Raw genomic sequence first — 26772 nt, forward strand, 5'->3', positions numbered from 1 at the left:
CAGAAACAAAATTGTAGCCCTGCACCAGGCTGGGAAGACTGAATCTGCAATAGCCAACCAGCTTGGAGTGAAGAAATCAACTGTGGGAGCAATAATTAGAAAATGGAAGACATACAAGACCACTGATAATCTCCCTCGATCTGGTGCTCCACGCAAAATCCCACCCCGTGGGGTCAGAATGACAAGAACGGTGAGCAAAAATCCCAGAACAATGCGGGGGGACCTAGTGAATGAACTGCAGAGAGCTGGGACCAATGTAACAAGGCCTACCATAATTAACACACTACGCCACCATGGACTCAGATCCTGCAGTGTCAGACGTGTCCCACTGCTTAAGCCTGTACATGTCCGGGCCTGTCTGATGTTTGCTAGAGAGCATTTGGATGATTCAGAGGAGTTTTGGGAGAATGTCCTATGGTCTGATGAAACCAAACTGGAACTGTTTGGTAGAAACACAACTTGTCGTGTTTGGAGGAAAAAGAATACTGAGTTGCATCCATCAAACACCACACCTACTGTAAAGCATGGTGGTGGAAACATCATGCTTTGGGGCTGTTTCTCTGCAAAGGGGCCAGGACGACTGATCCGGGTACATGAAAGAATGAATGGGGCCATGTATCGTGAGATTTTGAGTGCAAACCTCCTTCCATCAGCAAGGGCATTGAAGATGAAACGTGGCTGGGTCTTTCAACATGACAATGATCCAAAGCACACCGCCAGGGCAACGAAGGAGTGGCTTCGTAAGAAGCATTTCAAGGTCCTGGAGTGGCCTAGCCAGTCTCCAGATCTCAACCCTATAGAAAACCTTTGGAGGGAGTTGAAAGTCCGTGTTGCCAAGCGAAAAGCCAAAAACATCACTGCTCTAGAGGAGATCTGCATGGAGGAATGGGCCAACATACCAACAACAGTGTGTGGCAACCTTGTTAAGACTTACAGAAAACGTTTGACCTCTGTCATTGCCAACAAAGGATATATCACAAAGTATTGAGATGAAATTTTGTTTCTGACCAAATACTTATTTTCCACCATAATATGCAAATAAAATGAAAAAAAACAGACAATGTGATTTTCTGGATTTTTTTTTCTCAGTTTGTCTCCCATAGTTGAGGTCTACCTATGATGTAAATTACAGACGCCTCTCATCTTTTTAAGTGGTGGAACTTGCACTATTGCTGACTGACTAAATACTTTTTTGCCCCACTGTATGTAGTATGTATGTAGTATGTATGTTGTATGAATGTAGTATATACGAAGTATGTATGTTGTATGAAAGTTGTATATATGTAGTATGTATGTATTATGTATGTATGATGGGACTACTACTGTCCCATCATTGGCTAATGTGTCAATCACTGTCATTGTAGCAGGCATAGCCCGATGGAACTTGTAGTCACATCGGACGATGCCTGCACACACACACACACAACCCCCGGCATGCCCGCACAGACCCCCGGCAGCCCGCACAGACCCCCGGCAGCCCACTGCAGACCCCCGGCAGGCCCGTGCAGGCCCCCGGCGGCCCGCACAGACCCCCGGCAGGCCCGCACAGACCCCCGGCAGGCCCGCACAGACCCCCGGCAGGCCCGCACAGACCCCCGGCAGGCCCGCACAGACCCCCGGCAGGCCCGCTCAGACCGCGCATCATGATGACATCATTTCAGCAGCCAATCATAGCCATGCCATTAGTTAACATGGCTAACACAACTGGCTCATTGCATTATGGGAACTTCCGATTCCGGTATTCGATATTGTAAAAATATCGGAACTCGGCATCGGAACTCCAATACAGCGAATATCGGCCGATACCCGATATTTTCAGTATCGGCATGCTCAACACTAGTAGCAGAAGGTAGCCATGAAAAGCAAAGTTGCAAGGCCGCGAGCCTGCCGCAGTTACCGAAACCCACAGTCCTACAGGGGCTGCTTGTCCTATTGGCACTACGGAACCAGCCTTTATTGCCAGATCCCGCAGCCCACATAGGAAGCAACTAAACTGCAGGCACCATAGAGTCGGCTAACCCGACCGCAACACGACAGGACAACGTATTGGTGGCAAAGTGACGTTGACACTACCCGGAAACAGCTGGCGTGCTGGAACCAGGCTGGGTAGGAGGGAGTACCTGTGCCAAAGAGACTTCTGAGCAGCAGCTGGCGGCGTTGGAGCCCAGGGATTACAGTAGAAACAGAGTGTATCCAGAAGCCTAATTGGAGCAAGTTTAAAATCTGGAGTAGTGTGAATGTGGACACAGCAGGCAAAATTGCCGGACACACAGCAGGGGATCAGCTGACGTTACTGAACCCCACTAACACTGGAACATGTGTTTTTCTCTGTGCAGACGGCACTTTTGAGCAACAACTGGTGGTGTTGGAGCCCACGGTCATTCATGGAGTAGGCTAAGGCCTAATTGGAGCAAGTTTAATATCTGATGTTGGGATGAATGTGGAGGGAGCAGGAGATATTGCCGGACACACAGCAGGAGAGCAGCTGGCGTTACTGAACCCCACTAACACAGGAGCGAGTGTTTTTCTTTGTGCAGACGGCACTTACGAGCAACAACTGGCGGTGTTGGAGCCCAGGATCAATCATGGTGTAGGCTGAGGCCTACTTGGAGCAAGTTTAAAATCTGATATAGTTTAAATGTGGAGGGAGCAGAAGATATTGCCGGACACACAGCAGGGGAGCAGCTGGCGTTACTGAACCCCACTAACACAGGAGCTAGTGTTTTTCTTTGTGCAGACGGCACTTCCGAGCAACAACTGGCGGTGTTGGAGCCCAGGATCAATCATGGAGTAGGCAGAGGCCTACTTGGAGCAAGTTAAAAATCTGACGTAGTTTGAATGTGGAAGGAGCAGGAGAAATTGCCGGACACACAGCAGGGGAGCAGCTGGCGTTACTGAACCCCACTAACACAGGAGCTAGTGTTTTTCTCTGTGCAGATGGCACTTCTGAGCAACAACTGGCGGTGTTGGAGCCCAGAGATTACAGTTCAGGTGGTAGAAGCATGAACACAACAGGAGACCTGGATACTGTTGCCAACCAATTATTTATTCTGGAAGAGGACTGGCAAATTCCGGCGAGATCCAGGCCTTGTTTATTTTCAGAAAATTAAGCCTGTCAACGTTATCGGAGGATAGTCGCGTGCGACGGTCTGTTAGTACACCACCTGCGGCACTAAAGACGCATTCCGATAATACACTAGCAGCAGGGCAAGCCAGCACCTCCAATGCATACTGGCTAAGCTCTGGCCATGTATCCAGCTTAGAGACCCAAAACTTGAAGGGGGAAGAACCGTCTGGGAGTGCACTGACAGGGCAAGACATGTAGTCTGTCACCATCTGACGGAAACGTTGCCTCCGGTTGACTGGAGCCGTCTATGATGGAGTAGACATTTGTGGCGGGCACACAAGTTTGCCACATTTGGGCCATACTGGTTTTGCCTTGTGCTGAGGCGCTGACTCTGCTCCCACTTTGTGCCGAGCTTCCTCCACTGCCTCGACGCACAGAGCTGCTTTGTAAAGCACTAGCAGCACTGCTCTCGGGTGGAATGGAGAACATGATGGAATGCACCAGTGTGTCTTGGTACTGCTGCATTTTACGCTCCCGGTTCAACAGTGTTATGAGGCTTTATAAGTTGTCCCGGTAGGGAGGATCTAGGAGGGTGTACACCCAATAATCAGCCGTGTTGAGAATGTGGGCGATGCGGTGGTCGTTTCTCAGGCACTGCAGCATTAAATCAACCATGTGCTGCAGACTCCCAACTGGCCAAGAAGCGCTGTCCCCTGCTTGAGGCGTCATCTCTGCCTGCTCTGCATCACCCCACCCTCGCTCTACATACGGACTACTAGAGCATTGTGCACCTCCCTCCTCTGGAGATGTCTTCCTCCTCCATTGACTCCTCCTCACAAAGTGTCCCCTGCCTAGGCCTTTGTGAGGAACCACGTTGCGCAGACTGTCCAGAAGCAGATGGCATTTGTGACTCCTCATCCTCCACCTCTTCCAAAACCTCCTCCCTTAGTGCTTGCAGTGTGTTTTGAAGCAGGCAGATAATGGAGACAGTCATGCTGACTAGTGCATCATCTGCACTCGCCATCCGTGTGGAATCATTGAAGGCGCGCAAAATGTGGCAGATGTCCTTCATAGAGGCCCACTCAATGGTGGTGAAGTGTGACCGACGCGCAGTGCGACTTGTTTGCGCCTGATGAAGCTGGTACTCCATTACTGCTGCCTCCTGCTCACACAACCGCTCCAACATATGTAACATTGAATTCCACCTGGTGGGTAGGTCACATATGATGCGATGTTCCGGAAGGCGGAATCGGCGCTACAGAGCTGCAATGCGTGATCTTGCCATGCTGGAACATCGCAAGTGAGCGCACTCTATGCGGACCTTGTGCAGCAGTGCATCAAGATCCGGATAGTCCTTCAGAAAGCTCTGCACGACCAAGTTCAGCACATGTGCCAGACAAGGGATGTGAGGTTGCCTAGGCCCAGAGCTCCCACCAGATTTCAGCCATTGTCACACACTGCCAAGCCTGGCTGGAGATTCGCTGGCACAAACCACACGTCGCTCTCCTGCTTGATGGCATTCCAGAGCTCCTGCGCCGTGTGGCTTCGATTCCCCAAAGAAATTAAATTTCAGCACGGCCTGTTGACGTTTGGCCACGGCTGTGCTCATATCGATCGTAACAGGTAAGCGTTCACGGGTCCATGTGGAGGTCTACCTGCAGCGCTGATTCTGAGGAACTGGAGTATGAGGAGTCAATGTGTACAGACTGGATTCCTGCAATCCTTGGAGTTAGCAGAACACGTTCAGCGCCACTCTCAAGATCTGTACCCGGCTCCACAACATTGACCCAATGGGCAGTGAGGGAAAGGTTTCGTCCCTGTCCATGGTTATTGGTCCATGCATCGGTGGTCAGGTGGACCTTGCTACTGATGGCATTTAGTAGCGCATGTTTAATTTTTCCCTCCACATGCTTTTGCAGGGCAGGGACGGCAGCTTGCCTGCTGAAATAAAAGCAGCTGGGCACGGTGTATTGTGGGACTGCCAGTGCCATGAAGTTACGGAAGGTGTCAGTCTCCACCAGCCTGAATGAAAGCATTTTAAGGGCCAGTAGTTTTGCAATGCCAGCATTCAGAGCCTGTGCTCGGGGATGGTTTGCCGAGTATAGCCGCCTTTTCTCCCATGCCTGTGCTACCGATGGCTGTAGAGTGGCCTGGGAGTATGAGGATGACAGGGAACGTGGTGCTGTGGGTGGAATGTCACTGGGTCTCCGGATAACAGTGCCAGAGGTTCTTCCTTGGCGATCCTGTGAGGAAGTCGAACCAGCTGTGTGAGCTGGAGGCAGAGGCCCCAACACGAGCTGAAGAGGTGGTAGGTGGTGCTGTACGTTGGCCTACGTCTTCAGTGTGTCTTTGTAACTCCACCACGTGCTTGGTCCGCATGTTTCCACATATTTGTGGTATTGAGGTTGCTGAAACTTTTCCCTCTTGACTTTGATTACACAGCTTGCATTTTACAAAGCAAATGTCATCTGCAACTGTCTAAAAAGGACCACGCACTGCAAGTCCTGGGAGCACCCGTTTTGGAAGAGGAATGCTCCTAACAGGTGCCGAAGTGGAGGCTACAGGCAACCAAGTTTGCCCCCTCCCTCCTGTTTTGGCCGTTCGGGGAATCTCTTCCTCAGAGCTGCTCCCACCACCTTCCTGTTCCTCACACCATGATGGGTCAAGGACCTCATCATCTACACTCCTCTTCAAACACCAGCTTCTCCTGGGTAGTCTCACCAGCACAGTACGCACCAGAAAGTGGTACCTGAGTCTCATCTGATACATACTGAGGTGTGCTGACCCTAGGCACTGGCCCACCCACCTCTTCAGATTTAGAGGGACAAAGCAGTTGCGCATCACTGCATACTCCATCTTCACATTCTAGAATGCTGCTTGGCTGGCCCCGTTTCCAAGCCAAGAGATTCAGAGAACTGAAGTAGAGATGGCTCCTGTCCAGGGCTCTCTGTCTGCCTGGGCAATTTGGTAGGTGGTGAAGAGACAGATGGTTGCTCTTCAGTGCTCTGGCTCTGAAAGGATGTGGACGTAATTGAAATCGATCCATCCGACATTGGCTTCAATTTGTTCATCCCGCAGCAGTGGGGTACGGCGAGGTCCTACAAAGCTGCGCATACAGGACTGTTCCCTGGTAAAACTGGGGGATGCTGAGTCACTGGTGCCCGCAGCAGGCACAGAATCCCCACGTCCTCTCCCTGCTGAGACTCCACACCTTCATCTTGGTAGACTGATAAAGATACGCAGAAAAGTACAAAGGGGGGGGATTAGTGTGCTTATTCCTGAACAGCTGCTAACAGGTATAAGAAACACTAATTTTATAAAGTGTGTGGACTACACTTTAATGTGGCCTACACAACTGTCAAGTGGAGTGCTTGTGAACTGTGTTTTTTTCCAAAAAATAAAAAGGATGTGACCAAAGATGTGAAAGCGATAGTATCACAAACTTTTTGGAGCCATTACAATGTAGGAAGGTAACCTACAATGCAATAGATGAGGCTCCAAAAAATAAGCTACTACTAATCTGGCTGGGGCTGCATTGCACAAGCCAGAAAAAAGGCTCCTCTATTTACTCCTATATAGTGTTTGCAACCAATCTAGCTGGATACAGATGGAAGCACACTAATAGGAGAAATTCTGGAAAAATAAGCAGCACTACAGCAAAAAAGAACAATGTATGAGGCAGTGACGTACGCTGAGCGAACTACAACAATAGGAGGCTGCAGAACACACTAAAGCGTGAGCTGCACTCACACACAGAGACCTCACAGACAGCTGTGAACAGTGCTGAGAACTGTGCACTAGCACTGAAAGGCTGCAGAAAGTCTCCGCTGTCTACTCCTAGTGTTTGCAACCAATGTAGATGGATACGGATGGATGCACACTAATAGGAGACTTAGTGAAAAATGAGCAGCAATAAAACAAAAATATGTATGAGGCAGTGACGCACGCTGAGTGGCCTACAACCAGAGGTGGCTGCAGGACACACTACACAGCGTGAGCTGCACTCACACAGACCTTGCAGACAGCTGTGAACAGTGCTGCAAGGCAAAAGAAAGCTACAGTGGTTGATAAAGTAGCCTGGGTAAAGAACAATATTATATAGCAAATCGCTATCTTTAACTGTCCCTCAGAGTCTTGAACAGCAGCCTGTCCCTAACTGAATTCACAGCAGCGTGAACCCAAAATGGCGGCGGCTTTTATAGTGCATCATGACGTTTCAGCAGCCAATCACAGCCATGCCATTAGTTAACATGCCTGCATGCCTAACAGGATGTGCCCACACTTCTGAGGATTCCTCATTGGCTGAAACAAATCAAACTGACTCATAGCATTATGGGAACTTCCAATTCCGGTATTCGATATGCATAAAGTATCAGAACTCCGTATCGGAATTCCGATAGCGCGAATATCAGCCGATACCCAATATTTGCGGTATCGGAATGCTCAACACTATTCACGGTTCAAAATGGTGTCACCTTGCAGTAAAATGGCAGGAAAAGGCCTCAGATTTCAAAGATGTCTTTTTTAATGTCCAAAGCTCAGACAAGGGGTATCAATGTACCTCTGAGTAATGAGATAACAATCCTTCCGTGGGTTAGCGGAGAGCGATTTTCTTTTGCTTTGTCACTTTAGGAGATGCCTCCACAGAGAGCCTGAGCCGTGCGTGTTACACCATCGCCAGCTCAGGCCACGCCCCCTTTCGTGGCCTTTGAACATCGTGTTTTACACAGGAGAAGCTCCACTTTTGACACAGGCTCTGATGTCAAAGAGCTTCCTTTAACCAGTTTTCTATATCCATTTTTCTCTTAGGCCATTCCCTTTAAAAGGCCATTTTGTTCAATTTTGGACAAGCATCTAAGAAGGTTATTACTGTATAGCAAACTAATATGGACTTGGACCACTGGTGGAAAGTTTAGAGGGGATGAGGAGAGCCTTCATATAGACACGTTAGAGGAACATCCAGGACAATAAGACATCAGCAATATAGAGATAAAATTTTATTAAAAGAAAATAAAAACAACTAATTATTGTATAGGTATTCTAAATTCTTTTCACGATATAGACATTATTGCATTTTATGTGACAATACACAGTACCACATTTAAAACATTACATATTGTACATGTAGAAATGGCTCCTCAGCACTTCTTTCGGTTTCCTGTAAAGAAGCACAGAATAAAGTTACCATGAATCGAAAGTTGGACAAGGAATAACACAATGTACATTAATGAAAGTAGACTTCCATTCAGATGCTTAACTCCGAGGGAAAGGGATCAAATCTTTGTTAGATGCCCCAAGACAGGGGACTGGGGGAAACCTCAAGCCCGTGGGCCATTTATCCAGCTCTCTGGCAGATTCCAGGGAGCCACAGTGCTTGGGCTGGCAGCTGTATTTTGATGGCCTCAATTCCAGCATTAGCTTCTTCTTGCTCGGTGAACATATGCACGCAGTGTTCACTACTGAACGGTGAGGCGCAAGCAATGAAAGATTACGTCGTGACACCTGTGCCAGCATCCGGACGTACTTTGTGAGGAGTTAGCGTGCAATTTGTATGGTCCCCGTAGACTAGTATAAATATCCAAATGGCTCTTGGAAAGAAGAGGATTCCTCACCTCTGTTTTAAGAGATAACAGTAGCTGCATTACCACGTTGGCCAACTATCATGCAGTATTAGTCTATAGTGCCATGACGCCCTGATATGGTTTAGGAGTCCTGCCGGGCCCATTAGTCAAACTGCTCACAAGCATTAAGGAGACACAAAAACCATTTCCAATAAAACAAAGGTAACAGGTTATGATTACTCTGTTTCCTGACAGGATTTTCTATCACATATTGTGTGGTAAAAATTACATGGCAATATTATTTATCAGGCTAATTATAGTTATATCAAACAAGTATGACAAGACCCAACACAGGGCGAGTGTCGGTCAGGGGTGCGGTTACTGCGGCGGCTCTCTATACTCTGAGCAGTAACTGAACTGGCGACGTCCCGGTGACTGTTCCCCCTACTGGCAGTGTTCCAGTTTCAAAATTAATTTTCTCCCTGCAGCTTTCAGCTGAGTGCAGGCAGCTTAATAATGCCATTAACCCCATATCTGCAGATTTGGTCTCCTGATCAGTTTTTGGAAGACATTACCCTACTTGTAGTTCCTCTTGTGACATACATGCCCCCATTGGAACACCTATGACAATCAGCTCAAATAGATCACACTCAACACCAGAAGTTTAACCCCTTAAGGACAAAGCCTCATTTATAAAATCTGACATGTTATCAGTTTATGAAGTAACTAGCTGAAGAGCCCGGCGTTGCCTGAGTATAGTAACCAACTGTGGTTAGTTATAACAAATTATAATGATTATATTGCACATAAAAACATTTCACATCATATATTCAACACTACAGATTTGCAACACAAATTAACTAAACGATTACCCAAGTATTGATAGTATTTTATTTTCAACTCATTCAAAAGCCTTTTGATAAACATGTGTGTGTGTATCTAACCCTATCCTGTGTGATGTCTGCTGAGCTGTGTCTAATCCTCTCCTGTGTGATACTTTCTGCTGAGTTGTATATATAATCCTATCATGTGTTACTGACTGCTCAGCCGTGTATCTAATCCTATCATTGTGATACCGTCTGCTGAGCCGTGTATATAATCCTATCCTGTGATACTGTCTGCTGAGCCATGTATCTAATACTAGTCTGTGTGATACTGCCTGCTGAGCTGTGTATTTAATCCTATCCTGTGGGATACTGGGCTCCCCCTGCAGTCTGTGTCAGAGGGTGGTCTGTGTTGGCACGGTAATAAATTGTGTTATTTCCAGCTTTACAGAAGGATGATAACACCATAGAAATTATAAGAATAGGCAAAATTGTATGGTGAATTGGAACACATGGTTAAGATTTCACCTCACAACATAGCCTACGACGCTCTCGGTGTCCAGACATGTGACTGTGCTAAATTTTGTCGCTGTAGCTGCGATGGTGCGGATGCCAATCCCAGACATACGTACATACACACACACACACAGAGCTTTATATATTAGATAACTCTGGAACGCTTCATATTGTACTTTATGTTTGTGGTAAATTTGGTTGATATGATTGCGAATATTTTTGATATTTTCAGAAATTAAGGGCATAAAAATTCAATTTTGAAGATTTGCGTTTTATTTTTACAGTTAGGCTGGGGTTACACTTGCGTGTGCAATGTGAGAAACTCGCACGAGTCTCTTGCATCAATACCCGGCACTGCCGCCGGCACTCAGACAAGAGTGTGCGGCTGCATGTATTTCTATGCAGTCGCCACACTCCGGTCCCGAGTGCCGGCGGCAATGCCAGGTATTGATGTGCAAGTTTCTTGCATTGCACACGCAAGTGTGACCCCAGCCTTACACTTTATGAGGCAATAGCTCAGGAATGCTTCAACGTATCCCACAGAGTGTTTTTTCGTGACATTGAACTTCATGATAGTGGTAAAATTTCCTGGCGTTTATTTATGCAATTGTCAAACTTAATTTTTGTGCCCTTAAATCAGAGTCATGTCACACACAAAATAGTTACTAAATAACATTTCACACGTCTACTTTACATCAGCACAATTTTGGAAGCAATTTTTTTTTTGTGATGAAGTTATACACATTAAACGTTGAACAGCGATTTCTCGTTTTTCAACAATTTTTTTTTTTTTGTTAAGGATAACATCAGGTTTGAAGTGACTGAGGGGTCAATATGACTGAAAATACCTGAATGTGATACCATTCTAAAAACTGCACAAAACCACATTCAATAAGTGTATTAACCCTTCATGTGCTTCACAAGAACTAAAGCAACCTGGAAGAAAAAAAAAAAAAGTGATGTAAAAATGAGAAATAGCTGGTCAACTTTTAACCCTTGTAACTTCCTAACGAAAAAACATTTTGGTTCCAAATTTGTGCTGATGTAAAGTAGACATGTGGGAAATGTTACTTAAGTATTTTGTGTGCCGTATCTCTTTAAGGGCATGAAAATTCAAAGTTGGAAAACTGCAAAATTTGCGCCAAATTTCCGTTTTTTTTCACAAATAAAACACATGTTAAATCAAAGAAATTTTACCACTATCATAAAGTACAATATGTCACGAGGAAACAATGTCAGAATCACCGGGATCCATCGAAGCGTTCCAGAGTTATTACCTCATAAAGCAGGGGTGGGGAATCTTTTTTGCCAAGGGCCATTTGGATATATATACACCATCCTTCAGGGGCCGTACAAACTCCGCCCACAAAGTACATCCTGACTCTAGCACTGGTTTCATGACTTAATCTTTCATTTCATGCCCTTCAATGTTCAGTAGTGAACACTGTGTGCTAACAGAGCAAGAAGAAATTAATGAGCTTGTGGCAATCAAAATACAGCTCCCTGCCCAAGAATGCGGTCCCTGAGAATCTGCTTGGGGGCCTGATAAAAGATCGAGGGCCGTAAATGGCCCTGGGGCCTGAGGTTCCCCACCTCTGTCATAAAGGGACAGTGGTCAGAATTGTAAAGATTGGCCCGGTCATTAACTTGCAAACCACCCTTGGGGGTAAAGGGGGTTAAACTTTTGCCCTTTTAGGGATCCTTTAATCTTCAACTTGCATAAACCGTTCACAATAACAGTAACTTTCACAAGGGGTGCGCAAACTTTTACATGCCACTGTACAAATACATACTTCACGGTTTTGCTTTTTCACTTAGGCTGGAGACACTAGCGATTTTAAAAATCTGTCAGATTATGATGCAGGAGAGTCGGACGAGTGTAATGCAAGCGTCATGTGTTTATGTGAGCAAATCCGATTTACATTAGAATGCAGTGAGATTGCTATCTGATTGCAATGCGATTTTAACATGAGCTTTTACATACAGCAATTCTGTAATTTAATATACAGTACAGACCAAAAGTTTGGACACACCTTCTCATTCAAAGAGTTTTCTTTATTTTCATGACTAAGAAAGTTGTAGATTCACTGAAGGCATCAAACTATGAATTAACACATGTGGAATTATATAACAAAAAAGTGTGAAACAACTGAAAAGTCTTAGTTACTCACAGGTTAACGGTATTTTTCGGAGTCCATGACAGCACCACCTGAGAGGGGATCCGCCCTTTAGGAACAGGAAACCTACAGATACAAAAGGGTGGCACCTCTCCCACGCATCAGTTGGATTACAGAGCACAAGAGGACTTCCAAGGTTAATGCATGATTTATGTACAGTATTGTTTACAATTATAAACTTTTATCACCAGTGAGCATATACAAGAAATAGACGTGCACACCCCAATTAAACTAAAGGGAGGGAATATATGGGTGCTGTCATGGACTCCGAAAAATACCGTTAACCTGAGTAACTAAGACTTTATTCGGTCGTCCATGACAGCACCACCTGAGAGATTTACAGAGAGTAATATCAGCTTTAGGGAGGGACTACAGCCTGCAGCACCCTTATACCAAAAGAGAGGTCTGTGGAAGCACCCAGGTCTAGCCTATAATAACTATAAAAGGTGCTCGAAGAGGACCAAGTAGCCGCCTTACATATCTGGTCAATGGAGACTTCTGATCTTTCGGCCCATGAGGTCGCCATGGCCCTGGTGGAATGCGCCCTCAGCTTCCTGGGTGGCGACCTGCCCTTTGTGGTGTATGCTATTGAAATCGCCTCTCTAATCCATCTGGCTAGTGTATTTTTTGATGCTCTACAACCTTTTCTGGGGCCTTGATGAGAGATAAATAGGGCATTATCTTTCTTCCAGGTATTGGTGACTGTCAGATATTCTATGAGGCCTCTCCTGACATCCAGGGTGTGTAGTTTCCTTTCCTTCTCGTTAGTTGGATTAGGGAGGAAGGATGGAAGAACTATTTCCTGTGTCCTATGGAAACTAGAAACTACCTTCGGCAAGTACGCTGGATCAGGTCTAAGTATTACCCTATCCTCTTTGAACTGTAAATAAGGAGGACACCTAGATAAAGCCTGGATATCGCTTATTCTGCGGGCTGATGTTAGAGCTACCAGGAAGGCTACCTTGAGGGACAGGTTTTTTAGGGAAGCCAACGAGATAGGTTCGAATGGGGTCTCTGTCATAGCAGTGAGGACTAGGTTCAAGTCCCACGGCATGAACCTATCCTTCATTATTGGCCTGGATCTACCTGCCGCCTTAATGAATCTGCTTACCCAATAATTACCAGCGATGTTACAGCTAAACAGGGCCCCCCAAGGCTGACACTTGTACTTTAAGGGTACTGGTAGAGAGCCCCATGTCCAGACCTTTTTGTAGGAACTCTAATATCTGCATTATAGGCGCTGAATCCCAGCGACTACTCCTGAGTTCTGAAGGAATTTTTTCCAAGTTCTGACATAAAATTTTGTGGTAATGATTTTTCTACTCTTAAGTAGGGTGTTAATTAAGTCTGCGGAGAAGCCCTTCTCTTCTAATAACGACCGTTCAAACTCCACGCCGTCAGATGAAGGCCAGCCACCTGAGGATGGAAGACTGGGCCCTGGGACAGGAGATCCGGGATGTCCAGCAGAACCCAAGGATCGGATACCGACATGGCCCTGAGGCATGAGAACCATGCTCTCCTGGGCCAAAATGGAGCGATGACTATAACCCTCGCTCTGTCTTTCCTGATTTTCTTCATCACCAGGGGTAGAAGAGATAGGGGAGGGAAGGCGTAGGCTAGTTTGAAGTCCCACTTTATCAGGAAGGCATCTACCGCCAGAGGATTCTCTCTGGGATTTAGGGAGCAGAATTGTTTCAATTGCCTGTTGTCTCTGGTGGCGAAGAGGTCTACCTCTGGATATCCCCACTTTTGAACAATCAGATTGAATATGGAGGTGTTTAGGGACCATTCCCCTTGCTTTAGCTGATTGCGGCTTAAAAAGTCTGCCGTGATGTTGTCTCTTCCTTTTATATGCAACGCTGTTAAAGATAGAAAGTATTGTTCTGCTAGATGGAACAACCGCTCTGCTACAATCATCAGGGGTCTGGAACGGGTCCCGCCTTGGTGATTGATATATGCCACGGTGACCTGATTGTCGGAGAACACTCGCACGTGATGGCCCTGTAGATACACAAGGAGCTTTTTAGCCGCCTGTTCTACTGCTGTCAATTCTTTTAGGTTAGATGACATTCCTAACTGATCATGTTGCCATTGGTCCTGGACTAATATTTCACCCATATGAGCTCCCCAACCGTAAGGACTAGCATCCGTGGTGACTATGCGGGTTACGTTATACCCCCAGGGTACCCCTTCAGACAAGTTATCCCTGTCTAACCACCACTCTAGGGACTCCCTTGTGTTACGGGACAAGGTTAGCTGACCCTCCAAGTAACCCCCAAGGACTTTTTGATGTAATAAGACCTCGCTCTGTAGTTTCCTTGCATGAAACTGGGCCCACTGGACTGCCAGGATACAGGCCGAAAGAGAGCCTAGAAGGGACTTGGCTTTCCTGAGGGACATGGTGGGGTTATTGAAGGCGTTCAGGATCTGATAATAGAGGCGAACAAGCTTCTCCGGAGGCAGACGGCATTCCTGTTTTTCAGAATCCAGGGTTAGGCCCAAGAATTGTTGGACTTTCATTGGTTGCAACCGAGACTTTTTGACGTTCAGCAACCATCCTAACCGTTCTAGGGCAGACATTGTGTTTTGTAGCTGTTGTAAACAATGAAAACTCTAGTCGTAGTCCCACAGCTATTATCCCCAATATCGAGCTGCTATTAGAGATCAGAGACCAGGATGGGTAGAAGGCAGCTAGTCTCCCTCCTACCGGGGCAACTAGTCATTGGGGCGGCTTTTTCGTATCCCGAGCTGGACCTTCCTGGCGCCCCCCTCCAAACATGAATCCTGTACCTTTCCTTTTTTTCTCATCCCATCTGCCCTGATCTCTGGACGGCCTTCTCCGGAAAAAACCTTTCCTGGTAAAGGGACGTCTGTAAGAGGGGTTTCGGAGACTGGGAAATTTCTTTTTGTCATCTCCAGCTTTCTCTAACAATTCCTAGCTTTGTGTCATCAGCAAATTTAATTAGTTTACCCTCAATTCCTTCATCTAAATCGTTGATAAAGATGTTGAACAATACAGGGCCCAGGACAGAGCCCTGTGGTACCCCACTTGAAACATTCTTCCAACTGGATGTGCAGCCATTTACGACCACTCTTTGGGTCCGATCACTAAGCCAGTTATGAATCCACCTAACAGTTGCCTTGTCCATTCCATACTTAGTCATTTTTTCAATAAGGATTGTATGAGAGACTTTGTCAAATGCTTTGCTGAAGTCAAGATATACTATATCTACAGCATTTCCTTGATCCACCCAATCAGTGATACCGTCATAGAAGGAAATTAAGTTAGTCTGACATGACTTATTAGTTACAAACCCATGCTGACTGTTTAATCACTTCATTCTTATCCAGGTATTGACATACATGTTGTTTAATAATTTGTTCAAAGATCTTTCCTGGTATAGAAGTCAGACTCACCGGCCTATAGTTGCCTGGGTCCACCTTCTTCCCCTTTTTGAAGATGGGAACAACATTTGCTCTTCTCCAGTCTTCTGGCACTTCTCCTGTTCTCCAAGAATTTTCAAAGATTATGGAAAGGGGTTCAAAAATTTCTTCTGCTATCTCCTTCAGTACTCTGGGGTGTAATTCATCTGGACCTGGAGACTTGAATTCATTTAGGTTAGCTAAGTGTTTCCTCACTATCTTTCTGTTTATAGATATCCTGGATTCTTCTATTCCCTTAATAGGACAGTGAAGAACAGTTGATGTTACATTTCCTTTCTGAGAGAAAACAGATGCAAAATAGGAATTTAAAAGTTCGGCCTTCTCAACATCCTGTCTTACCATTTCATCATTTTCATCCTGTAAAAATCCTATAGCATCTTTGACTTTTCTTTTACTTTTGACATATCCCCAAAATCCTTTATTATTGCTTTTGACATCTCTTGCAAGCCTCAATTCATTTTCAGCTTTAGCTAATCTGATTTGTGCCCTGCAGGTTCTGCAGACAGCATGATATTCTTCTTTAGATATGCCTCCCTCTTTCCATTTTATAAACATTTTTTTCTTCCTTTTTAGCATGTGCTTAAGTTCTGTGTTCATCCATCCTGGTTTCCTTAAATGCTTCCTATTCTTCCCTCTTTTCAGAATTGTTAACAACTGTGCTTTGAGAATTTCATTTTTCAAGATTTCCCATCCTTCCTGGACATTTTTGTCTTTAAGGATATTCAGCCATTGGATCCCTCCAATTCTCTTTCTGAATCCCTGAAAATCTGCCTTTCTGAAATCTAACCTTGACGTCTGAGTCTTCACAGGTCTTCCGCCTCTAGTAATCCAAAATTCTAATATAGCATGGTCGCTACCTCCTAGGGTCCCAGCCACTTTTACCTCCTCAACCATTTCCTCCCTGTTTATAAGGATTAGATCCAAGGTAGCAGTTCCCCTTGTTTTCTCCCCTACCTTTTGGAAGATAAAGTTGTCAGCAAGAGAGGATAAGAATTTCCTTGACCTGTTAGTTTTGCCTGAGAGAGATTCCCAACAAATGTCTGGATAGTTGAAATCTCCCATGACAACTATGTCATATTTTTTGGAGAACTTGGCCATTTGATGCATAAAGAGTTCATCCATATCTTCAGCTTGCACAGGCGGCCTGTAGTAAATGCCTACAATGGTGTCCTTTCCATTGTTCTGTCCTTGTATTCTTACCCAAACAGTTTCCACAGAACTCCCAGTCTCTGAAGCTTCAATCTCTGTGCAGATATACGCGTTTCTAACATACAATGCGACACCCCCTCCTCGTTTATCAAGTCTGTTTCTTGCAAATAAGTTGTATCCTTCTTGTCTTGTATTCCAATCATGTGTATTGTCCCACCAAGTTTCAGTGATTCCAATGACATCATATTTCTTTTCCTGTGTTAGTAGTTCCAATTCTCCTTGTTTGTTGCCCATGCTTTGTGCATTAGTATAGAAACATTTTAGTTTGTGATTTGTTTCTCTTTCTCCAATATTTTTGTTAATCAGATTCTTTTGTCTTTGTTCTTCCTTTCCACTTCTAATAGCAGAGTTCTCAATAGCATTTGTCAGGTGTATGGCTTTTTCTGGTCTTTTGCTTCCCTTCCCATGTTGTTCTAGTTTAAAGCTCTCCTTACAAGTGTAGCGAGGCGACTTCCGAATACATGCTTTCCAGTCTTTGTAAGGTGCACCCCATCTCTAGCAAGTAGTCCATCGTATAAGTAATTCACTCCGTGATCCAGAAATCCAAATCGTTGCTGACGGCACCATCGACATAGCCAGTTTACCTGCAGAATCTTATTCCACCTCCTTGTTCCATGGCCATCCACTGGGAGGATAGAAGAGAAGACCACCTGCGCTCCCAGTTCTTTCACTTTCTTGCCTAAGTCTTCAAAGTCTCTGCAGATGGTTTCCAGGTCATTTCTTGCGGTGTCATTTGTCCCCATATGTAGTAGCAGGAGTGGGTAGTCATCTGTAGGTCTGAAGAGTCCTGATATCCTGTCAGATACATCTTTAATTTTTGCACCTGGAAGACAGCACATTTCTCTTGAAGTTATATCCGGTCTGCAGATAGCGGCCTCTGTTCCTCTCAACAGGGAATCCCCCATGACCACCACTCTCCGTTTCTTCACAACATTTTTCTTTCTCCATCCAGGAGGACTCTGCAGGCGTACAAGGTTGCTGTTTGTTGGCAAAGTCTTATCCTGATGTATTTCTTTGGTTCCAACCACCGTGTCTTTGTGCAACGCAGAAAAGGTGAACGGATGGACTCTACATGCCTGGTTCCCACCATGAAGCATGGAGGAGGTGGTGTGGGGGTGCTTTGCTGGTGACACTGTTGGGAATTTATTCAAAATTGAAGGCATACTGAACCAGCATGGCTACCACAGCATCCTGCAGCGGCATGCTATTCCAATTGCTATTGCGTTTAGTTGGACCATCATTTATTTTTCAACAGGACAATGACCCCAAACACACCTCCAGGCTGTGTAAGGGCTATTTGACCAAGAAAGAGTGATGGGGTGCTACGCCAGATGACCTGGCCTCCACAGTAAACAGACCTGAACCCAATCGAGATGGTTTGGGGTGAGCTGGACCGCAGAGTGAAGGCAAAAAGGCCAACAAGTGCTAAGCATCTCTGGGAACTCCTTCAAGACTGTTGGAAGACCATTTCTGGTGACTACCTCTTGAAGCTCATCAAGAGAAGGCCAAGTGTGTGCAAAGCAGTAATCAAAGCAAAAGGTGGCTACTTTGAAGAACCTAGAATATAAGATATTTTCAGTTGTTTCACACTTTTTTGTTAATTATATAATTCCACATGTGTTAATTCATAGTTTTGATGCCTTCAGAGTGAATCTACAATTTTCATAGTCATGAAAACTCTTTGAATGAGAAGGTGTGTCTAAACTTTTGGTCCATAGTGTGTGTGTGTGTGTGTGTGTGTGTGTGTGTGTGTGTGTGTGTGTGTGTGTGTGTGAGAGTGTGAGTGTGAGTATATATATATATATATATATATATATATACATACACATACACACATTTTACACATATACACACACGTGCACACAATCAGTGACAGACACACAAACACGTGTCACTGAGATATATGTATTTATATTGCATAAAGAGATAGACACAAGAAAAGCCAATCATTTATCCGCCGGGTTCTGTAAAATCACAGTAGGCAGGATAGAATAGATGGATTACATACAGTAAATACAAATGGAGTAGGTAGATTTATAGAAGTCAGTGACAAATATAATTAGTACAGATGTGCAAATTCCATGTATTTAATTAAAAGATTATTTTTCAGAAAAAAATGGTGTGGGCTCACGCGCAATTTTCGTAACCAGCAGAGGGAAACGCGGTGACTGGGGGCAGATGTTTATAGCCTGGGAAGGGGGTAATACCCAAGGAGCTTCCCTCCCATGCTATTAATATCAGCTCACAACTGTATACTTAGCCTTTACTGGCTATTAAAATGGGGGACCCAAAACACATGGGGTCCCCCCTCTAATTAAAGGGAATCTGTCACCCCATTTTTGGCCTATAAGCTGCGGCCACCGCCATCAAGGGATTATCTACAGCATTCTGTAATGCTGTAGATAAGCCCCCAATGTAATCTGAAAGATAAGAAAAACGAGTTGGATTATACTCAGCCGGGGATCCGGTCCAATAGGTGTCACGGTCCGGTGCCTCCCATCTTCTAGAGATGACGTCCTTCTTACTTCTGTCGTGGCTCCTACGCAGGCGTACTTTCTCTGCCCTATTGAGGGCAGAGTAAAGTACTGCAGTACGCAGGCACTGGACATCTGACCTTACCCGGCGCCTGCGCACTGCAGTACTTTACTCTGCCCTCAACAGGGCAGATAAAGTACACCTACGCAGGAGCAATGGCAGAAGGCGGACGACGTCATCTCTAGAAAATGGGAGGCGCCGGACCAGACCGCGACACCGACCGCACCCCAGCGAGTATAATCTAACTTGTTTTTCTTCTTTCAGATTACATCGGGGGCTTATCTACAGCATTACAAAATGATGGCAGTGGCCGCAGCTTATAGGCCGAAAATGGGGCGACAGATTCCCTTTAATAACCAGCAAAGGCTATGCAGACAGCTGAGGGATGATATTAATAGCCTAGGAAGCACTATACTGTTATTACGCAGCGCCATGTACAAGTGTTGGTGAGGAATAAGGCTCATTATTGGCCAGACTGTAAAGGCAAACCAGCAATCAATAAGGGGTTAGTGAGCTATAAAAGTTTGACATGATGTTTGGGGAGTAATTGGTACTATTTTCCTACATATATTGCAAGATAAGCAAAAAGAAAAAAAAAAGGAAGAGCAAGAAAAGTGTGTCACGCGCGACCCTGAACCAGACCTGGCAAAACCAGAGTAGTCGGTCGCCCACCTTGCTGGTGTCTTCTGGCAAACGCCTTGAGTCATTTGGCTGATCTTTGGGATCTGGATCCCCTCGATCTGGGCTGCTGAGCACACATTCTCCCCAATTGATTGGTTCTATAAGAGACCTGCCGCTCCCTATCCTGGTTGGGGTGGCTTGAGGCGGCGGAATTGGCCGCTGTGGTCCACCCGGGGTTGCGAAAGGCCCGGAAACGTCCCTGAAACGGGTGGCGAAAAGGCGGTTTAACCTTTTGCTGAGGGAGAAAACCACTCTTTCCTCCTGTGGAATTGGAGATAAGTTGATCTAATTATCCCCAAATAGACAGCCGTATTGATAAGGCAGGGAGGTCAAGGACGTAGAATCAGCCCGCCATGTACTTAACCATAGAGCTCTACTAATAGAAAATTGCGTTAGCAGCAAGTGCCACGCAATTGGCTGCATTCACAGATGCATTGATTATGTAGTCTCCAGCATTCGCGATCTCTGATATCTCTGCAGGCAGATCTTGCCCCTGCACAAGCTTGTTCCCAAGTTGCTGCGAACGAGGGAGAGAGCGCTGATCCTGACGCCTCCTATACTGAGCGAGCCAAGCTCTCTGAGGCGATTGGTCGGATCCTTAATAGAAGAACCAGTAGGTACGGATACCACCATGGTTACTTACCGGTAGCCGGTTTTTCCGGAACCCATGACAGCACACCTGAAAGAGGGATACGCCCCGCCAGGACAGGAACCTACTGAAATATAAGGGGCGGCACCTCTCCCCCGCTTTAGTTGGTTACAGAGCATTGAGAGGACTCCCCGGTTAGTCACATGTTTATCCGACACCACATCACACAAATACACCCTACTAACGTGCACACCCATACGGTGAAAAAGGGGTGGGGGGGGTGGGGGGAATATACAGGTGCTGTCATGGGTTCCGGAAAAACCGGCTACCTAGTGCTGACACCTGTACTTTAAGGGTATTTACCGCTAGGACTAACTGTAGTCCTGCCTGTAAGAATTCCAAGATGGCCTTAATCGGGGGTTTTTGGTCTAACGGCTTACCCTGGAACTGCAGAAACTTATTCCATGTTCTACCGTCTATGTTAGTTGTTACTGGCTTTCTACTTTTCATCAGCGTAGCCACCAACCCAGGAGAGAGCCCTATATTTCTTAAAAGTGACCTTTCAAATTCCACGCAGTCAGATGGAACCCCTTGACTTGCGTGTGGAATACTGGACCCTGAGCTAGCAGGTCTGGAATCTCTGGTAGTACCCATGGATCTGAGAGGGACATTATTTGCAGTAGCGAGAACCAGAGCCTTTTCGGCCAGAACGGGGCTATTAAGATCACTCTGGCCTGATCTCTTATTTTCTTTACCACTGCTGGGATTAGAGCTACTGGAGGAAAGGCGTAACTCAGTTTGCAATTCCACGGAATTTGCAATGCGTCCACCGCCCATGGTTTTTCTTTTGGGTTCAACGAACAGAATCTCTCTACCTGTCTGTTGCTTTTGTTGGCAAAGAGGTCTACTACCGACTCCCCAGAGTTGTACTATCTTCTGGAACACTAAGTGATTTAGGGCCCATTCTGCTTGCCTCAATGTGTTGCGGCTTAGGAAGTCGGCTTGTACGTTTTCTACACCTCTTATGTGGAGTGTCGTTAGGGAGAGTAGAGGTCGTTCTGCTCTGTGAAAAAATTTTTTGGCCTCGTTCATTGAGTGTGACCTTGTCCCTCCCTGGTGGTTGATATACGCCACTGTCACTTTGTTGTCCGACATGATCCAGACATTGTGGCCTTCTAGGCAGGGAATAAAGATTTTTAAGGCTTTGTTTACTGCCCGTAGTGCTTAGGTTGGAGGATGCATTTTGCTCTTGGGGTCCCCAGGGTCCCTGAGCTTAGGTGCGCCCCTCACCCCGAGGAACTTGAGTCCGTCAGGATCACAACGGACACCGGTCTGTGCCATAATGTTCCTGCTACCAGGTTTGCCCTGTCTAGCCACCATGTGAGAGTTTTTGACCTTTAATGAAAGCTCCAGCCTTCCTTCCAAACACCCTCTTAGCGATTTCTGTGCTGATAGGATTTCTGCCTGCAATGACGGGTATGAAATTGTGCCCATCTGACCGCTGAAATACAAGCTGTCAGGGTGCCTAGTAAGGACATCGCGCCCCTCAGGGTCATGTGAGGCTGGTCTAGGGCTGCCAAGGTCATAATCCTCACCTTTTCCACCTTGGCCTCTAGCAACAGACAAGTTTGTTGTTCCGAGACCAGGATGAAACCTAGAAATATCTGCCTCTTTAGGGGTTGTAGTCTTGACTTCATGATATTCACCATCCAGCCAAGTCTCTGTAGGGTATATTTGCTACCCTTTCCACCTGCTCTGTGCAGTGATGTTCCAAGTTGCCCACTATTAGAAAATCGTCCAAGTAGGGTATTATAATTGTGTTGTGGATTCAGAGGAAGGCTGTCATCTCCGCTACGACTTTCGTAAACACCCTCGGGGCAATGGATATGCCGAATGGAAGGGCTCTGAATTGAAAATGCCTGAGGTTGCCCTTGATGTACAGAGCTACCCTTAAGTATTTTTGGTACTCTGGATGGATCGGGATGTGGTAATAGGCATCCTTTAGATAGACTACGGCCATAAAACAATTGTGGTGTAATAGTTTTATGGCCAAAGTTACCGACTCTATTTTGAAGGTCTGGTTTTCTATCCATTGATTGAGGCCTCTGAGGTTTGTGATCGTCCTGAATGACTGGTCTGTTTTTTTTTTTATTAGGAAGAGGGGTGAGTAGAACCCCCTTCTCTCCTGTCCGCTTGGGACTTCGGTCAGAAGACTTAAGATTTAAGCAGACTTAAGATTTCTGACTCCAGGGCCAACTGCTCTTCTATCCCCTTCCTGACGGGGGTCACCACAAATGATGCTCTCGGCCGTTGGGAAAAAAAGAAAAGGGATTTTGAGGTTTTTTTTTTTTTTATATACAATGTTTAAGATCCAGGCATTGGAAGAGATACTTTCTCAGGCCTGATAAAAGAGCATCAGTCTCCCCCCTAAAGGGATCCCGGCGTCATTGTGGGGATTTTTTTGCGGATGAGGTGGCTCCGCCGAACATAAATCCAGACTCCTCCTTCCTTGTGTCCTCCCATCTTTTCTGATCCCCCGGAGGACGGCCCCTGTTGAATTTTCCTCTCCGAAAGGACGGCCTTCTTTGATTTCCAGGAAATCTGGGGAAGCCCTTCTTTCTATCACTTGCTTTTTCCAGGATGTCGTCCAAATTTTTTCCAAATAGAAATTGTCCATCACATGGAAGAGAGCACAACTTAGCTTTTGATTGTAGGTCTCCAGGACAGCCTTTAAGCCATAATGCACGCCTTGTGGCGTTTGATAATCCTGCTGCCCCCACCGTCAGTCTCATGGAATCGGCAGAGTTGTTGGCCAAAAAAAGCTGCTGCTCCTCCATGTAGAAGATACATATCCGCCAGAATTTTTTCCCTCAAAACTTTGGATGCGAGTTTTTCTTCCAGCTGCTGTAGCCAAATCATTAAGGATCGTGCTGTGCAGGTGCCGGCTATTGCTGGTTTCAATCCCCCTGCCGCTGCTTCCCATGTATGTCTTAGGTAGGAGTCTGCTTTAGTATCTAGCGGGTCTCTCAGTACCCCTGAGTCTTACAGGGGCAGGGCCGATTTTTTGGATGATCTAGACACTGCTGCGTCAATCTTTGGGACTTTGTACCATATTTCCGTGTCTTTAGGCTCAAAGGGGTATCTCCTTTGAGGAGGAAGGAAGGCTTCCTGATCTTTCAGGCTTTTTCCATTCTCTTTTTCAATGAGTGCCTGGATTTTCTCATTGACTGGAAAGGTGCGCTTTTTCCTTTCCTGTAACCCCCCCCGAACATGACGTCTTCTAGGCACTTAGTCGTTTTCTCCTCCTGTAGGACCATGGTTGTCCTAATGGATTTAAGGAGAGCATCCATATCCTCTACCGGAAAACGGCTTGCCCCCCCGTGTCACTATCCGAGGAGGAGGACATGTGTTCGGCCTGATATTCAGCCGAGGAGGAGTCGTCTGATGAAGAACTAGGGGAGTCTCTCCTACTCTCTTTCTTTAATAACACTAAGTGAGACTTCCACCTCAGACCTGATGACTGATCTGAGGTTAGTTGCCAAGCTCGGCACCTCCTCCGCCATAGTTCGCTGGATACAGCTGGCACAAAGGTCCTTTTGCCAATCTATCTCTAGGGGGCTCTGACATATGGCACAATCCCTATTTCTTTTGCTCCCTGCTTTTTGGCTTTTCCCTAAGGAAAAAATAACACAAGAAGGACCCTATTAACATTAGTCTAGCATTCACGGAGATCATTCACCACCCATAAAGTCGGGTACCGGACTCGGAGGCTGTGTTGGAGCATGTGGCCTGTGCTCTCTCAACCTCGAGGAATCCCTCGATCTGTGGCTCGGGCGACTGCTGCTTTTGCCGCTTGAACGGCTGCCATGCTTACGAGCGGAGGTTTGTGATGGAGGCAGAGACGGTCGAGGCGGTGAACGTTCCTGCTGTGACCCCACTGTATTACCTGGCCGCCCGTTCTCCTTTAAATAGGTCCGTCCGGTGAGCGATTAGTCTTCCCCTCCCCCCTGCGACCGCCGCCATTCTTCTTAATGCGGCCGGCGACGCACCAGGCGCCATCTTGCCATCGCGTCTGAAGTCAGCCGACACGCTCCCAGGGTGCCCCGCGCTGCTGACATCAGATGCCGGAAACCGCCTCCGGCTCTCCGTCGTGTCCGAGGGAGAAGGGTCGGGCGCACGCAAGGGGAGGGAGTCACAGAGGAGCGCCACACTACAGAGGTCGCCTAGCCGCACCCACACAAACCCAGGACCTGCAGGAGGATCCCCGGGGACTGCGCTTCCAGGCCACAGACGGCCGGTGCTGCAGGTAAGCTGACCTGCTCTTCCCGCGCCGGGACGGCCCTGGGTCCATTTCATCCATGACAGGCACCGCCGCTGTTAGACTGGGATTCTGTTCCAGGACAGGAACCCAACTGAAGCGGGGGAGAGGTGCCGCCCCTTATATTTCAGTAGGCTCCTGTCCTGGCGGGACAGATCCCTCTCTCAGGTGTGCTGTCATGGGTGAAGGGAAAAACAGGGTTTTAGTGGCTAGGCGCAAAACCGGTGGGTCCACCATCGGAGATTGCATCCATTTTCTACGAAGGTCCGGGGCAAATGGATACCTTGCTTCGAGTGCCCCTTTGACCCGAGAAACACCTGTCCGGTCGTTTCCTGTGTCGCTGCACTATGTCCTCAAACTCAGGATGAGTGGCAAAAAACTGAGTGGCCGCTTCACTCGCTTAAGGTACTGTCACACTTAGTGATGCACCAGCGATCCCGACCAGCGATATGACGCTGTCAGGATCGCTGGTGCATCGCTAAGTGGTCGCTAGTGAGCTGCCACACAGGCAGATCTCACCGACATCGCAGGGGTCGCTACTTACCTGTCACACTAGGCGACCCTGCGTCCTCCCGTCCGGCTCCACGCTCGTCGCTCCACAGGAAGCGCACGACGAGAAACGGTCCAGCCTGTTCTCGCGCGATCAGCGATAACCAGCGGGGGAGCGGGTCGTAGGTAAGTATCAGACAGCGATATCGCTAGCAATATCGCTATAACGTCACAAGTTATAGCGATATCGCTTAGTGTGACAGGCCCTTTAAACGCCACCTTATGCCCCGTAGCTGCTGAGGGATCATCCCCAAGGTCTGATTGACGGCTTCTATGAGGCCGTCCACCTTTTCACGTGACCCTGGAGTAGCAATCTAAGATCTGCTCACTATCAACCACTGGTGACGGGGAGCGGGCAGCAGAACTTACGGATGCCAACGCACCGGATGGGCTGGGCGACAGTGTGGATTCTTTTCCCCTCGGGTCTGCCTGGAATGAGTGGCCCCTGCAGGCCAAAGGATCTTGTGAGGTGGAGGTTCCCACTAAGGCCGGCGAGCCACTGTCCCTGGGCCTATCTGGGGCCTGAAGGGACTCGATTGCCCTTGTAAGTGACGCCATGGACTGTGATAGGGCCCACTCCGGGGGGTTCGGGACCTTGGTCACGGTCATAGGGGAGGGCTCCTGGGCGCGTTCGGACTCGCAGGCCTCGTATAATCGCTTGCTCTGTGCCCACGGGAACGCAGCCCGCCAAGAGATGCATGCAGCGTAAAAAAAAAAAAAAAGTGTGCATCTTTGCTTTTTTGGACCTGCTGTATCTGTCCGTTGCTGGGGAGGGGGGAGGAGGTAGCACCTAGTCTTTCCTGTAGCGTGGCCTTCCGCAGCACTTACCCCAGTCCTGTGCCCCCATGCGTCCTGGATGCCTCTTCACCTCAAAATCGCGCGCCCCAGCTGTGGGGCGGGCCTGCCAGTGTATTGACGGCTCCAGGGCGGTACTTCCAGCTTTGCAGCCTAGCCGCGCTCCGCCGAAGCCAGGGACTAAATTTATTCACCGCCGCCCAGACCTGAGAGGCGGGCCCCTGGAAGTGACGCGCGGCCCAGAGGCAGGACTTTCATGGCGCCGAAAACTGGCGATGCTTACTGGTGCGGACTACCCACAGCACGCCCACCGGCTAAGGGCTCCACCTGATGATTTGCCCGCTGGTCTCCATTCTGGTCCCGGCGCTTTAAGCTGCTAGCAATTGAATTGCACACCTGATGGGAGCAGGCACGCAGAGCCCAGACGCCCAGGCCATCCTCTTCTGACGATCCTCTTCAGCTTCTTGAGCTCAGGTATGTGAGGGGGGCCTCGAACATTAGGATGGT

General features: G+C 47.1%; 1 protein-coding gene across 2 annotated transcripts in view; it reads right to left on the minus strand.

The window, feature by feature from the left end:
• Nucleotides 1-8049: 8049 nt before the first annotated feature.
• The window catches only part of HMMR (hyaluronan mediated motility receptor), a 76919-nt gene continuing 58196 nt past the window's right edge, over nt 8050-26772 (minus strand). For both annotated transcript variants that reach the window (XM_073573818.1, XM_073573817.1), the window contains exon 21: nt 8050-8225. In XM_073573818.1, the coding sequence (XP_073429919.1) occupies nt 8206-8225 (20 nt within the window). In that variant the 3' untranslated portion in view covers nt 8050-8205. The remainder of the gene's footprint in view (nt 8226-26772) is intronic.

This window comes from Dendrobates tinctorius, unplaced genomic scaffold (genome assembly GCF_039654945.1).
Source record: "Dendrobates tinctorius isolate UK_male_01 unplaced genomic scaffold, ASM3965494v1 ptg000036l, whole genome shotgun sequence".
Taxonomy (NCBI): Eukaryota; Metazoa; Chordata; class Amphibia; order Anura; family Dendrobatidae; genus Dendrobates; species Dendrobates tinctorius.